The sequence below is a fragment of the Microcaecilia unicolor genome, chromosome 2, assembly GCF_901765095.1.
Source record: "Microcaecilia unicolor chromosome 2, aMicUni1.1, whole genome shotgun sequence".
NCBI classification, from domain to species: Eukaryota; Metazoa; Chordata; class Amphibia; order Gymnophiona; family Siphonopidae; genus Microcaecilia; species Microcaecilia unicolor.
The window spans coordinates 428,714,981-428,730,445 of record NC_044032.1 but is presented as its reverse complement, the minus strand read 5'-3'; the positions used below and the strand labels follow the sequence as shown (position 1 = coordinate 428,730,445).

At 43.8% G+C, this 15,465-nt stretch overlaps 1 protein-coding gene across 6 annotated transcripts in view; it reads right to left on the bottom strand.

Annotated features, from left to right (window-relative positions):
• Positions 1–15,465, bottom strand: part of NPNT (nephronectin) — a 183,247-nt gene that overhangs the window by 96,847 nt on the left and 70,935 nt on the right. For all 6 annotated transcript variants that reach the window (XM_030190766.1, XM_030190770.1, XM_030190769.1 and 3 more), the window contains one exon: positions 1,688–1,780. In XM_030190766.1, coding sequence (XP_030046626.1) covers positions 1,688–1,780 — 93 coding nt within the window. The remainder of the gene's footprint in view (positions 1–1,687; positions 1,781–15,465) is intronic.

Below are 15,465 nucleotides of genomic sequence, written 5' to 3'. Positions count from 1 at the left end.
CAAGTCCATAGCTCCCTTCCCTTGGGTGCTGAGCCCCCCAAATCCCCCCTAAAACCCACTGCCCACAACTCTACACCATTACAATAGTACTTATGGCTGAAGGGGGGCACCTAGATGTGGGTACAGTGGGTTTTGGGGGCGGTTTGGAGCGCTCCCATTTACCACCACAAGTGTAACAGGTAGGGGGGATGGGCCTGGGTCCACCTGGCTGATGTCCACTGCACCCACTAACAACTGTTCCAGGGACCTGCATACTGCTGTGATGGAGCTGGGTATGCATTTGAGGCTGGCATATAGGCTGGAAAAAAAGTTGTTAAAGTTGGGGTTTTTTTGGTGGGAGGGGGTTAGTGACCACTGGGGGAGTCAGGGGTGGTCATTCCCGATTCCCTCCGGTGGTCATCTGGTCATTTAGGGCACTTTTTGGGACTTGTTCATGAAAAAAACAGGTCCAAAAAAAGTGACCCAAATTCGTGCTAAAAATGCCTTTCTTTTTTCGATTATCGGCCAAGGGCGCCCATCTCTCCTTGGCTGTCCATGCCCCTTCCATAGCCATGCCTCCTTTTGAGTTACACACAATCCAATTTAGGTGCCCATTGTTACAGAATGGCATGTAGAGCAGGCAAAAGAGAGGGAATGCAAGGCACAGGAGAACAATCCAACAATGAAAAAAGCACAAAGGACCTTCAAGGTTGTGTAGGCGTAAAAATGTTATTAAAAGACCCAAAATGATCCATGTTTTGGCAAAATGCCTGTGTCAGGGGTCAATTTAGTAGTCAATATCTTCTAATCAGGGGAGTAGCTATGGGGGGCCACAGGGGCCTGGGCCCCTGGTTTGGCTGGCGGGGTCCCCAACCCCCGCCAGCCGGCCTTCTTCAGCGCTGTCTCTGGCACAGCCGCGTTCCTGCCCTGCTCTTTTTGCTCCTCATGTCCTGTGCACACTGAGCGTCAGTGTGCACAGGACAAGAGGAGCAAGAAGAGCAGGGCAGGAACGCGGCTGCACCAGAAACGGCGCTGAAGAAGGCTTCGGATGGCGGGGGTTGGGTCCCCCGTCAACAAAGGTATTTGCGAGGCGAGAGGGGGTGTGAAGAGGCGAGGGGTGTGTGAGAAGGCGTGAGGCATGGCGTGGGGGGTGCCGGTGGAGCGGCACTCAAAATGTGCCCCCAACCTCGGGCTCTGGCCCCCTCCCACCGTAAGGTCTGGCTAAGCCCCTGCTTCTAATTGCAGTGTAATGAACCAGAAAAAAATGATCTCATAGAAAGCTTCACAAATTCCCAACAGGAAGTGGTCAAAGCACAAGTGGGAGAACACCTTCAGATATTCTGGCCAGAGTTATCCATCTAAAGAGGGACTGGGAGGGACTAGAGCAAGTGACATGGTAGCTCCAGAAGTCATTCAGAGAGTGGCAATATTCAGTTGCTCTCCAAAAACTTATCTGTATTACACAGTAGACCTTAGTTTATACAGTTAGGTTATTTGTACAAAGTTAGGACAATGTTTTCAATGGTCAGACTTGAAAGCTTGGCTCAAAATATGCATAAAGAAATACATGAATAATTTATCCACATAGCTGTATAGATTACCATCTGACTCAGCATTACCCTAGTGATATTCTCACTGTGAGTGCACTATGCAGTGATTCTTCCTTCCACCTGCAAAAAGACCCCATTTTTGCTCAGACTTTTCCTACCTTGGTTACAAGTTTTTCCAGTGTATCCAGGATTACATTTGCACTTGTTTGGTCCAACACATTCTCCATGCTTGCATGCAGGTTGACACACCGCTGCAAAGACAAAGACAGAAAACATTATTGCAAGAAGCAAACACATCAATATGAAATGATAAAATCCTCTTCTAAGGGGGTATATATATTTTTTGTCAGTCATTAATGAAAGAAATTTTACCCAGATGGACCTTTCAACTAGTGATGTAGCCAGAATGCAATTTTTGGGTGGGCCAGTGGATAGGTTGGGTGGGCATGCATTTCCTCTTCCCTTCTCCATCCCCCCCCCCCCCCCCCCACCACCACCACCATGAACTTTAAAAGTTAAAGACTTTAGCTGGTGAAGATCCCTAGCCCACCGACCCTTGTTTAGAAAAGCACAGCAGTCAAAGGCAGCGCTCCAAGTCACAGATGCCAGCGTCACAGGCATGCTCAGTTTTCATGCAAGAACTGAATATGCATGAGGACTGAGTATGCCCATGGTGCTGGTATTAGCGGTTTGAAGCACCAACGTCGACTGCCATGTCTTCTGTTGGGGGCTTGTAAATCCTCACCAGCAATATAAACCTTGCCAGAATATTGTGAAGTAATACAAAAGTGAACAAAAATTCACTTAAGAACTAGAACAAAATCTACCATTCTGGCATAATCCAAAACTCACATAACAAGGACCATATCTAGGTAAGGAAGCACCATAAATATGCAGTGGGCTCTAGAACATTAAGAATACTGAACAAGCCAGATTACCACAGATCTTTACACAGAAACACTCTGCTGGCATCCGTCACTCACATAAAACACAGACATACCCTTACCAAACACAAACTAGGTGACCATAAATTAATAGACAAAACAGACGAAATTCAACTGAAACCCCCCCACATCCAGACTTGAACACAGAACACCACCAGAAATTCCCTTTGCACTGGTGTAAAGATAGTAGATGTCAGGGTCAGGGGGAGGGGAGAGTTGCTTCCAGGGCAACTGCACTAATAAAGTCTGTATTTTGTGCTCATTTTTCTATCCTGTTCTATACAATACACTAATGCATGGCCAAATTTCAGTGAGGATATCCTGCTTCCTGATGGGTTCATCTTAACAGGTGTTATAATCTGCCTTGGAAAGCCTAAGAAGGAATATACTGAAATTAAATTGAAATAAAATTAAACTCTCCTTTCATTGGGGCACATGGAATCACATCTTCACCTCAAATGGATTATTTTGTTTTGAGCATGTTTCAGGGCCAATTGGTTTTAATAAAAATAAATATTTCCTTTCATGCAGATCTCTCATTTGTTTAAACATAACTAAATGGACTATAAGCCCCTATGAGGAAAGGCTAAAGCAGCTAGGGCTCCTCAGCTTGGAGAAAAGGCAGCTGAGGGGAGATATGATAGCGGTCTATAAAATAATGAGTGGAGTTGAACTGGTAGATGTGAAGCGTCTGTTCACGCTTTCCAAAAATACTAGGGGGCATGCGATGAAGCTACAATGTAGTAAATTTAAAACGAATCAGAGAAAATCTTTCTTCACTCAACGTGTAATTAAACTCTGGAATTCGTTGCCAGAGAATGTGGTAAAGGCGGTTTGGACGGCTTCCTAAAGGAAAAGTCCATAGACCGTTATTAAATGGACTTGGGGAAAATCCACTATTTCTGGGATAAGCAGTATAAAATGTTTTGTACTTTTTGGGGATCTTGCCAGGTATTTGTGATCTGGATTGGCCACTGTTGGAAACAGGATGCTGGGCTTGATGGACCTTTGGTCTTTCCCAGTATGGCAATACTTATGTACTTATATAATGCAGTCCATTGGTTTTCTTATATTTTGTCCTTGTGATGACTTATACTGTGCCAAACCTGGAAATACAGTGAGACAGAATAATAGATGTGTTCCTTCTTGGTTAATTTTAAACAAGAAGCTAAGAAATGATTTACTCTGGTCTTACAACAAGACATGCCATCAAGCTATACATCACCATCACCAACTGTTCTACTGCTGCTTTCACTTAGTTATCATTATTCCCAGGACTCATCTATATACAAACACACAGCCAGGAGACAAAGTTTACCCCCCCCCCAAAAAAAAAAAAATGCCTTTTACAACCAAACAGACTTGAAGAAGAAATAAATATGTACCACCGAACTGGAAAATGCTGGCACATTTAGACTGACTCTGTACTTCTGCATGAAGATAGCTCTGCCCAAAGCGCACCTAGGCCTACCTGTGGCTACACCCCTGCTTTTAACAGCCATACAAAGTGGTATAAACATTTATTTATTTGTTGCATTTATATCCCACATTTTCCCACCTATTTGTAGGCTCAATGTGGCTTACATAGTACCGGAGAGGCGCTACAGACTCCGGTGTAAACAAATACAAAGTGATGCTGTGGTAAGATAAAGTTCATGTGGCACAGCCACACTAGGGAATCGTACAACAGAAGAGTTGTGTTATGTCCATTACGTTCTTTAGTTTTGTTGTGTTGCAAAGATCAGGCATTTATGTTGGATCGGTAGGGTAAGCCTTTTTAAACAGGTTCGTTTTTAGTGTTTTCTGGAAGTTTAGGTGGTCGTTCGTAGTCTTCAAGGCTTTGGTAATGCGTTCCACAGTTGTGTGCTTATGTAGGAAAACCTGGACGAGTAAGTTGATTTGTATTTGAGTCTGTTGCAGCTTGGGTAGTGCAGATTTAGGTACGTTCGTGTTGATTCGGATGTGTTTCTAGTTCGTAGGTCGATCAAGTCTGTCATGTATCCCGGAGCTTCACTGTAGATAATTTTGTGAACCATAGTGCAGATTTTGAAAGCAATGCATTCTTTGATTTGGCATTAAACAGAGTCATCTTTTCTGTTTCAAAGGGGTCATTTTCTAACTGGGCACCCAGAGGCCACATAGTATGAGCTCTAGTCTATAATGGAACCTAGGCACCTAGCGTAACCCAGTATTGGTTATGCCAGTCAAAGAGAAGGAGCACAAATAATTTACAGCATTCTGTATGTTACACAGGTAAGTGGGAGACCCACCTTATGTCTTGTAGGCTCCGCCCCTGTGTACACCCCACTTGCAAATAAGTAAGTTAAGTGGATATTTGCAGAATAGCGGTATTTACAGTTTATGCACATGTGCTCACATACATACATATATTTCATTATTCTAAATGTTTAAATGCATAACACACATCGAGGTGAATTGCCCTTCATATGTGCTATTTCAACAAAGCAGCAATCTGATCAAGACTGGATTGCAGTACATTTTGAAATTGGGCATCTTTTTCATAAAGATTTTATTCCCTCTAACTTTTGAAAGGAAATAAATTCCCCAGAAGAAAAAATTGTACAAAGAAATTATTATTAAAAAAAAACCAAAACCAAAACAAAACAGAACATTGTAGAACTTATGCCCTAAAATATGCTACAATGAAACACTGGGGACAAATTCTACATTACTTTCCTGTAATTTTGCAATGACAAAATTAGCTAGCAGCTAGCTCTGTCTGGCAAACTGTGAAGGTCATTTCGGAAGGCTCAGATGCCATTTACACATAAAAATAGCTTATCTACACAGGTGAATGGTTATACACCCATAACAATTTTTTCAGTGTGTCTACTCATATATGTATACTCACAACATGCATAGTTTGGAAGGAAGCATGTTCTGGGTATGGTTTGGACAAGCCTGACAAGAATACCTATATTTCCTAATGTGCAATGGAAATACATGCATATATGAAAAACATTTCCTGTCAACATTTCCATTTGCTTCCAGGCACTCAGGCACCTAACTGCTCATTTCAGCCTGTGGTGCTCACCCATCTGGCCTTTGAAACCACCTCAAAAATTCTGAAATTTGAGTTTTGGAGCTTGGGTCTTCAACTGGCTCCCCTAGGGTACCCAGGTTTATAACAAGCAGCATGCAACATCCACTGTTTAAATACCTACATGCTGTCCTGAGTGATAATCTTTTTTGGAATGTGAATTTCTGTAAAATGGCCGTGCCTTCTATATGTGCCCCCAAATATACATTTTTCTCTTGGCGTTATACGTATTTTACAAAAGGTTCCATGTTCAGTGAGTCTTTTGTAAAATACACTGCAAACTGAAAATATTCCTACTTAGGTGAACCAAAGAGTAGGGTAAGCGGGCTGACACTTCCAAGAAATACAAGGGAGACGTGATGATCTTTATCTTTATTACAAACACACCAAAAGACTCAACACAGCAGCCATGTTTGTGCTTCAGGAGTCTGAAAATGTGGTGTATAAACACATAGGTTCTGTACAACAGGGACACACTGTTTCTGGCAGATGGATTTTTTTCTCCTTTGAGACTTGATGTGATTGCTTTACAAGTACAGCATATTTGGAAACAGTGTGTACTTGTTGTATAGAATCTATGTCTTTATACACCACATTTTCAGACTCTTGAACCAGGCGCTTGTGCGCTGAAACACAGCTGCTGTGCGAGTCTTTTGCTGTATTTGTAATAAATATTACAGATAAGGATCATCATGTTTCCCTTGTGCTTCTTGGAAGTGCCAACTCTTTCATCCTATTCTTTGGTTTGCTTTACTATGGTCGTAGGGTCTGGTGTTTCTCCACCCTTTCTAGTTGGTTTCTTTTTTTTTCACAATATTCCTACGTAGACATCTCTCTTCCTAGCTAAACAACCTATGTAAAAATCGGGCTTTTTGTAGGAAACCTACGTAGGTAGGTTATGATCAGGCAGAAAGTGGTATATCAAATTTTAAATAAACTATATTTAAATCAGACTGCAATTGCATTATACGCTGGGTCCGCCTGGCAGGTTGCAAGAAGAGTAATAACTATAAGCCCTAGTGGAAATGTTGGCATTCACCTAGTTGGGTCTATCTGGTAGGATGCACAGGATTTCTGGGAGACCAATTGCCAAGCAAAGAATGGTGGCGCAAAAAACCTCTCTCAGATTCTCAGATGGTGTCCACAATAAAGTCTTTATTCAGATCAATAAAAATAAGCGACCTGACATGAGTCGTGTTTCGGCCCTACCAGCCTGCGTCAGGGGTCTGTGACAAATATAACAACATCAACACATAAAGTAGCGACCCAACATGGGTTGTGTTTCGGCCCTACCAGCCTGCGTCAGGGGTCTGTGACAAATATAACAACATCAACACATAAAGTAGTGACCCAACACGAGTCGTATTTTGGCCCTACCAGCCTGCATCAGCGGTCTGTGACAAATATAACATCAACACATAAAGTAGCAACTAGACACGAGTCGTGTTCCGGCCCTACCAGCCTGCGTCAGGGGGTCTGTGACAAATAAATATAACAACATCAAACATAAAGTAAATATCTGGGAGGCACATGCTTGGTTATCAGTGGCTGTTTGGATTGTTGCAGAGCTTTGTGGTCAAATACAGGAGGACTCCTGGGTGCTAACTATCTGGAGGATCTGCTATGCAGACCTGCCTAAAATGATACAGTAGGCCTAAGAAAGATGATTAAAATGGTCTTGGATAAGGAGTGATACTCTATATGTTGACATGTTTAGTGGCTTGCTGCTGGGATATATCCTTGCAGTTTAGACAAAAATAAATAGGCAAACTAGTTGTGTTTGTTAGTAAATAAAGGCAGAGAAAGAGTGTGTTACCTACAAAGCATAAATTATTATAAACACAATTATATTCGAGTTATTCTCTTAATAAAAAAGATAGGTAGTTTCGATACAAGCTAAATCCACCATACAGAAAATGTTTCTCTCAATGTGGAAACTCAAACGTGTGAGACCATTCTTCCCGAGGGAAATATTTCACAACCTGATACAGTCAATGGTACTAAGCCACGCAGACTACTGCAATGGAATTTATGCGGGATGCAAAGAACAAATTATAAAGAAATTTCAGACCGCCCAAAACACAGCAGCTAGGCTTATATTTGGAAAAACGCGTTTTGACAGTGCCAAACCACTCCGAGAAAAACTGCACTGGCTTTCAATTAAGGAACGTATCGCTTTCAAAATCTGCACGACAGTTCACAAAGAGGGCCATAAATCGAACGGGGCCAGCCATCTATAAGGGTGGCCATCTCTAACGCCGGCCCCGTCAAGCAGCGTACCCGACCGTATTATCGAAACAAGATGGCCGTCCATCTTTCGTTTCGATAATACAGTCGGGGACGCCCAAATCTCTTAGAGATCACCCGCGTTACAGATGGCCGCCATTGGCTTTCGCCGATAATGGAAACTAATGGTGGCCATCTCAAACCCGGCCAAATCCAAGGCATTTGGTCATGGGAGCAGCCAGCATTTGTAGTGCACTGGTCCCCCTCACAAGCCAGGACACCAACCGGGCACCCTAGGGGGCACTGCAGTGGACTTCACAAATTGATCCCAGATACATAGCTCCCTTACCTTGTGTGCCGAGCCCCCCAAATCCCCCCCAAAACCCACTACCCACAATTGTACACCACTACCATAGCCCTTAGGGCTGAAGGGGGGCATCTACATGTGGGTACAGTGGGTTTGGGGGGGGGGGTTGGAGGGCTCCCATTTACCACCACAAGTGTAACAGGTAGGGGGGGATGGGCCTGGGTCCGCCTGCCTGAAGTGCACTGCACCCACTAAAACTGCTCCAGGGACCTGCATACTGCTATCATGGAGCTGGGTATGACATTTGAGGCTGGCAAAAAAAAATTTTTATATATATTTTTTTTGGGTGGGAGGGGGTTGGTGACCACTGGGGGAGTAAGGGGAGGTCATCCCCCATTCCCTTGGGTGGTCATCTGGTCAGTTGGGGCACCTTTTTGAGGCTTGGTCGTAAACAGAAAGGGACCAAGTTGGCCAAATGCTCGTCAAGGCCGGCTTTCTTTTTTCCATTATCGGCCAAAGTGGGCCATTTCTTAACCACGCCCCCGTCCCGCCTTCGGTACACTGCCGACACGCCCCCTTGCACTTTTGCCAGCTTTTGATTATACCGATTTGGCCGGCTTTAGGAGAAGGCTGGCCATCTCCCGATTTGTGGCGGAAGATGGCCGGCCTTCTCGTTTGAAAAAAAGCAGGAAAATTAACTATGGCAAAGCACCGGGGTACATGACAGACCTCATTGACCTGCCAACCAGAAACACCATAAAATCAGCACGATCATACCTAAACCTCCACTACCCAAGCATCAAAGGACTCAAATACAAATGCAAAAGCACTGCCCACTGCCAGCTGAAAATTGGGGGGAGGGGGGGAAGGTGCGACTGTTCCTGATGCCTTCAAATATGCTGTAGTCATACCACTCCTTAAAAAACCTTCATTGGACCCTACCTGTCCTTCCAACTATCGCCCCATCTCCCTCCTCCCTTTCCTATCCAAGATACTTGAACGTGTTGTTCACCGCCGTTGTTTTGACTTTCTTTCATCTCAAGCTATTCTAGATCCACTTCAATCTGGCTTTCGCCCCCTTCATTCAACTAAAACAGCGCTTGCTAAAGTCTCCAATGATCTGTTCCTGGTCAGATCCAAAGGTCTCTATTCTATCCTCATCCTTCTCGATCTATCTGCTGTTTTTGACACTGTTGATCACAGCCTACTCCTTGATACGCTGTCCTCACTTGGATTTCAGGGCTCTGTTCTTTCCTGGTTTTCTTTTTATCTCTCCCAGCATACCTTTAGTGTATACTCTAGTGGATCCTCCTCTACTTCTATCCCACTGTCAGTTGCTGTACCTCAGGGATCTGTCCTGGGACCTCTTCTTTTCGCCATCTATACTTCTTCCCTTGGTACTCTGATCTCATCTCATGGTTTTCAGTACCATCTTTACGCTGATGACTCCCAGATCTACCTCCCCACACCAGAAATCTCAGCCGAAATCCAGGACAAAGTATCAGCCTGCCTGTCTGACATTGCTGCCTGGATGTCTCAGCGCCATCTGAAACTAAACATGACCAAGACTGAGCTTCTTATCTTTCCCCCTAAACCAACCTCTCCTCCTTCCCCATTCTCTATTTCTGTGGATAACACTCATCCTTCCTGTCTCATCAGTTCATAACCTTGGGGTCATCTTCGACTCCTCCCTCTCCTTCTCTGAACATATTCAGCAGACTGCTAAAACCTGTCGTTTCTTTCTCTATAATATCACCAAAATTTGACCTTCCCTTTCTGAGCACACTACCAGAACCTTCATCCTCACTCTTATCAACTCTCGCTTAGACTATTGCAACTTGCTTCTCACAGGTCTCTCACTTAGCCATCTCTCTCCTCTTCAATCTGTTCAAAATTCTGCTGCACGACTAATATTCCGCCAGTGTCGTTATGCTAATATTAGCCCTCTCCTGAAGTCACTTCACTGGCTTCCTATCCGTTTCCGCATACAGTTCAATCTCCTCTTATTGACCTATAAGTGCATTCACTCTACAGCTCCTCAGTACCTCTCCACTCTCATCTCTCCCTACATTCCTCCCCGGGAACTCCGTTTACTGGGTAAATCTCTCTTATCTGCACCCTTCTCTACTGCTAACTCCAGACTCCGTTCCTTTTATTTTGCTGCACCATATGCCTGGAATAGACTTCCTGAGCCGGTACGTCAAGCTCCATCTCTGACCGTCTTCAAATCTAAGCTAAAAGCCCACCTTTTTGATGCTGCTTTTAACTCCTAGCTCTTATTCACTTGTTCAGAACCCTTATTTTATCATCCTCACTTTAATATTCCCTTATCTCTTGTTTGTCCTGTTTGTCTGTCCTAATTAGATTGTAAGCTCTGTCGAGCAGGGACTGTCTCTTCATGTTCAAGTGTACAACGCTGCATATGTCTAGTAGCGCTATAGAAATGATAAGTAGTAGTAGTAGTAGTAGTAGTAGTAAATGTGATGGTGTGTAGTTTGAAGATGGACATACCCACTGAGTGGAGCATCGTAAGGGAACACAGTTGCATACATAAATTATAACATAATATAATTATGCTCATTTTCTAATAATCTAAGTGTTAGCATATACCCCAGCTCTATGGCTGGTGTAATTGACTGAGCCTAAATTATTGAACTGCTGCACTAATATAAGATGCAGGAAAGTAGCTACCTACTTGCCTTTATAGAAAAAAAACAGAAGACAAAACTGCAGATCATATGGGAAAAACAAACTATCCAAAATATGTTCACCATGTATAAAAACAATAAATACATAAATAATTAAAAACTCGCCATGGCCATGTCTTACTACTACTACTATTACTACTATTTAGCATTTCTATAGCGCTACAAGGCGTACGCAGCGCTGCACAAACATAGAAGAAAGACAGTCCCTGCTCAAAGAGCTTACAATCTAATAGACAAAAAAATAAAATAAGCAAATCAAATCAATGAATGTGTACAGGAAGGAGGAGAAGAGGGTAGGTGGAGGCGAGTGGTTACAAATGGTTACGAGTCAAAAGCAATGTTAAAGAGGTGGGCTTTCAGTCTAGATTTAAAGGTGGCCAAGGATGGGGCAAGACGTAGGGGCTCAGGTAGTTTATTCCAGGCGTAGGGTGCAGCGAGACAGAAGGCGCGAAGTCTGGAGTTGGCAGTAGTGGAGAAGGGAACAGATCAGAAGGATTTATCCATGGAGTGGAATGCACGGGAAGGGGTGTAAGGAAGGACGAGTGTGGAGAGATACTGGGGAGCAGCAGAGTGAGTACATTTATAGGTTAGTAGAAGAAGTTTGAACAGGATGCGAAAACGGATAGGGAGCCAGTGAAGCGACTTGAGGAGAGGGGTAGTATGAGTAAAGCGACCCTGGCAGAAGACGAGACGGGCAGCAGAGTTTTGAACCGATTGGAGAGGGGAGAGGTGACTAAGTGGGAGGCTAGCAAGAAGCAGATTGCAGTAGTCTAAACGAGAGGTGACAAGGGTGTGGATGAGGGTTTTGGTAGAGTGCTCGGAAAGAAAGGGGCAGATTTTACGGATGTTGTAAAGAAAGAAATGACAGGTCTTGGCGATCTGCTGGATATGAGCAGAGAAGGAGAGAGACGAGTCAAAGATGACCCCAAGGCTTCGAGCTGAGGAGACAGGGAGAATGAGAGAGCCATCAACAGAAATAGAAAACGGGGAGAGTGGGGAGGTGGGTTTGGGGGGAAAAATGAGAAGCTCGGTTTTGGTCATGTTTAATTTCAGGTGGCGTTGAGACATCCATACAGCAATGTCAGACAAGCACGCTGAAACTTTGGTTTGGATGCAAGGTGAGATATCAGGGGTAGAAAGGTAGATTTGGGAGTCATCAGCATAGAGATGGTAGGAAAAGCCATGGGATGAGATTAATGAACCAAAGGAAGAAGTGTAGATAGAAAAGAGGAGGGGACCAAGAACAGAACCCTGAGGTACGCCGACAGGCAGAGGGATAGAAGTAGAAGAGGATCCACCAGAGTGAACACTGAAGGTGCGGAGGGAGAGGTAGGAAGAGCCCTGGAATCCAAGTGAGGACAGGGTATCGAGGAGTATGCTGTGATCGACAGTGTCAAAAGCAGTGGAAAGATCAAGAAGAATGAGGATGGAATATTGGCCTCTGGATTTAGCCAGTAATAGGTCATTGGAGACTTTAGTAAGCGTAGTTTCGGTTGAGGCCTGCTAAAAATAAATATATCACCTCCTGGTGAAAGCTTCTTCTCCACATGGAGAAACTTATCAAGTCCAGGCCTTTCTTTGCATGTAAAACATGTTTCACACATAGAAAATGGCTCTTATAAAATGAATTAGGGGTACCTGGCATAGAAGAGTGCACCTACTTTTGTGCTGTCTGCATGTAGGCACTCCCATAGGCATAGACTGGGCAGAGCCAGGGCCGGTCCTGCTAATGAAAAACTGGGGGGCTTTTGCCCATTGCCCCACATTTTAGGCCAGTATTAGCTTTTGTATGAGTCTGAGGGGAGATATGATAGAGGTCTATAAAATAATGAGTGGAATGGAACAGGTGGACGTGAATTGCTTGTTTACTCTTTCCAAAAATACTAGGACTAGGGGGCATACGATGAAGCTACAAAGTAGTAAATTTAATATGAATCGGAGAAAATGTTTCTTCACTCAAAGTGTAATTGAACTCTGGAATTCATTACCAGAGAATGTGGTAAAGCCGGTTAGCTTAGCGGGGTTTAAAAAAGGTCTGGTTGGCTTCCTAAAGGAAAAGTCCATAGACCATTATTAAATTGACTTGGGGAAAATCCACTGCTTATTTCCGGGATAAGCAGCATAAAATGTATGGAACTTTTTTGGGATCTTGCCAGGTATTTCTGACCTGGATTGACCACTGTTGGAAACAGGATGCTGTGCTTGATGGACATTTGGTCTGTCCCAGTGTGGCAATACTTATGTACTTATGAGTCCCCACAGTAAGTCTCTGCACACAGTTCAACATCGCTTCACATCCCCCCTGGGTGTAGGGATGAAGTTGCAATATATGCACATATTTCTAAAAATACAAGAATGCATCCATAGAGGGCAATTCTGTAAGAGTCCACAGGTATGCACGCAAATATCTAGAACTCCATCAGATATGTGTTTTTGTGTTCACATACGCAAGGAAGTGACCATCTTCCGAGGGGCGTATAATTAAGGAACTTAGTGCACCTTAACCTGCAGGGAAAACCATTTTAGAAAATATGTATACGCTTTTTATGTTTTTTATACATTTTGAGAGTAGAGTCACGTATTTTTTTTTGCTTTTTAGTGCGGGTAAGAGTACATAATTCATAAGCCAACATATTAGCACAAAAAGATTCGTTTAGTTACTCCCCACATGAACAATGCCCTCATAGACAAAGCAAACTGAGCTCAGCCAGGTTTCTCACTGAACACAGAATACTTTTCACGTGCCTTAATGCTCTCGATCTTTAGCTGTTCTAAAGACTTATATGGCTCTGTTCGGCGGCACTGTTGGCATCTCTTTCACAGCTGCTGAAAATAAAAAGACAAACAGCTGGGAACATGCACACGCCATGCCCCAGACTGTAATCCACAGACATTAAAGGAGAGGAATTCAAAATGATTCAGTTAAATCATAAAGAATGCTCACTTTTTGCTCTGATCTACTATATATTTCATTTCTGAAGGGATATCAACTTTTAAAGTTTTGCCCACTTGCCTATGAATTTATATAAACCAAATCTCTGCTGTACTGGTGCTCATCAGAACTCCACACAAGCATCACATTGATACACAAAACTGCAAATATTTTTTAAAAGATTGAAAGAACATGTATTTACAAATGTAAGAAACGGACACATTTTATTACCAATACATAAGAAATGAAATATAATAAGACAGAAAAGAGAGGAGAGAGCCCAGGAGGCTGTGACAGGACCAAGATGACATTTTGCGGAGTCTAATTGGGACTGCTGCTTAATTCATCTGTGCCAGGGGTGCAAAGCAAGCTGTGCATAAATGAAGTCTTTGGGCAGGAATTTCAGGAAGTACCTTAGCCGGTTTTACTAAGGGGTAAACTCCCAGCCGATCCCTGTTCTTCACATCACAGCACTTCCACTTCTGCACAGTTCGTTTTGTTTCACTCCACAACTCTTATTCTTAACCCCTGTTGCTAGGAGCCAGATTGTGTTTATAGAATCGGAAACTACATTAACCGTTGGCACAAATAAAGTATGAGCGATTAAATATAAATACTCCGTGAACTGACTGCTGCGAAGGGGGTTAAGCAGTAGGGATGGGAACAGCCCTCCCCCCCTTCCCATTTTGTGCTCATTTAAAACAAAACTTTCCTGCTATGGGGGCCTTTTTTTCTGTTTGTTTCACCTATTAATTTTTCAGACACGCACTGTATATATGTAAGAACTTAAAAATGTATTATCACATACCAGCAATCCGTGTGCAGTTTACCTTTTTAGACAGTTAAACAAACCAAATGTGTGCTCATGACCCCATTCAATATGCTGATTGTGGGAATAAGTCACGGGGAGTGCCAATCACAATTTACATATGTCAAGTACATTCTAGCATTTAAACCAGGCTATTTCTTTATCTGTACAGTGACTTAATTGCATGAGAAATATACCAGCTTATTTTCGAAGGAGAAGGGCGGCCATCTTCCGACACAAATCAGGAGATGGGTGCCCTTCTCGCAAGGCCGGCCAAATCGGTATAATCAAAAGCCGATTTTGGCCGGCTTCAACTGCTTTCCGTCGCAGGGACGGCCAAAGTTCAAGGGGGCGTGTCGGCAGTGTACCAAAGGAAGGGCGGGGGCGTGGTTAAGAAATAATGGAAAAAAGAAGGGCGGCCCTGACGAGCATTTGGCCGACTTTACTTGGTCTCTTTTTGTTCACAACCATGCCTTGAAAAGGTGCCTGAACTGACCAGATGACCACCGGAGGGAATCTGGGATCACCTCCCCTTACTCCCCCAGTGGTCACCAACCCCCTCCCCCCCCAAAAAAAAAATAAAAAACTTTTTTTTGCCAGCCTCTATACGAGCCTCAAATGTCATACCCAGCTCCATCACAGCACTATGCAGGTCCCTGGAGCAGTTTTTAGTGGGTACTGCAGTGCACGTCAGGCAGGCGGACCCAGGCCCATCCCCCCACTACCTGTTACACTTGTGATGGTAAATGGGAGCCCTCCAAAACCCACCCGAAACCCACTGTGCCCACATCTAGGTGCCCCCCGTTACCCTTTAAGGGCTATGATAGTGTTGTACAGTTGTGGGGAGTGGGTTTTGGAGGGGGGGGGGGCTCAGCACACAAGGTAAGGGAGCTATGCACCTGGGATCAATTTGTGAAGTCCACTGCAGTGCCCCCTAGGGTCAGGGCCGC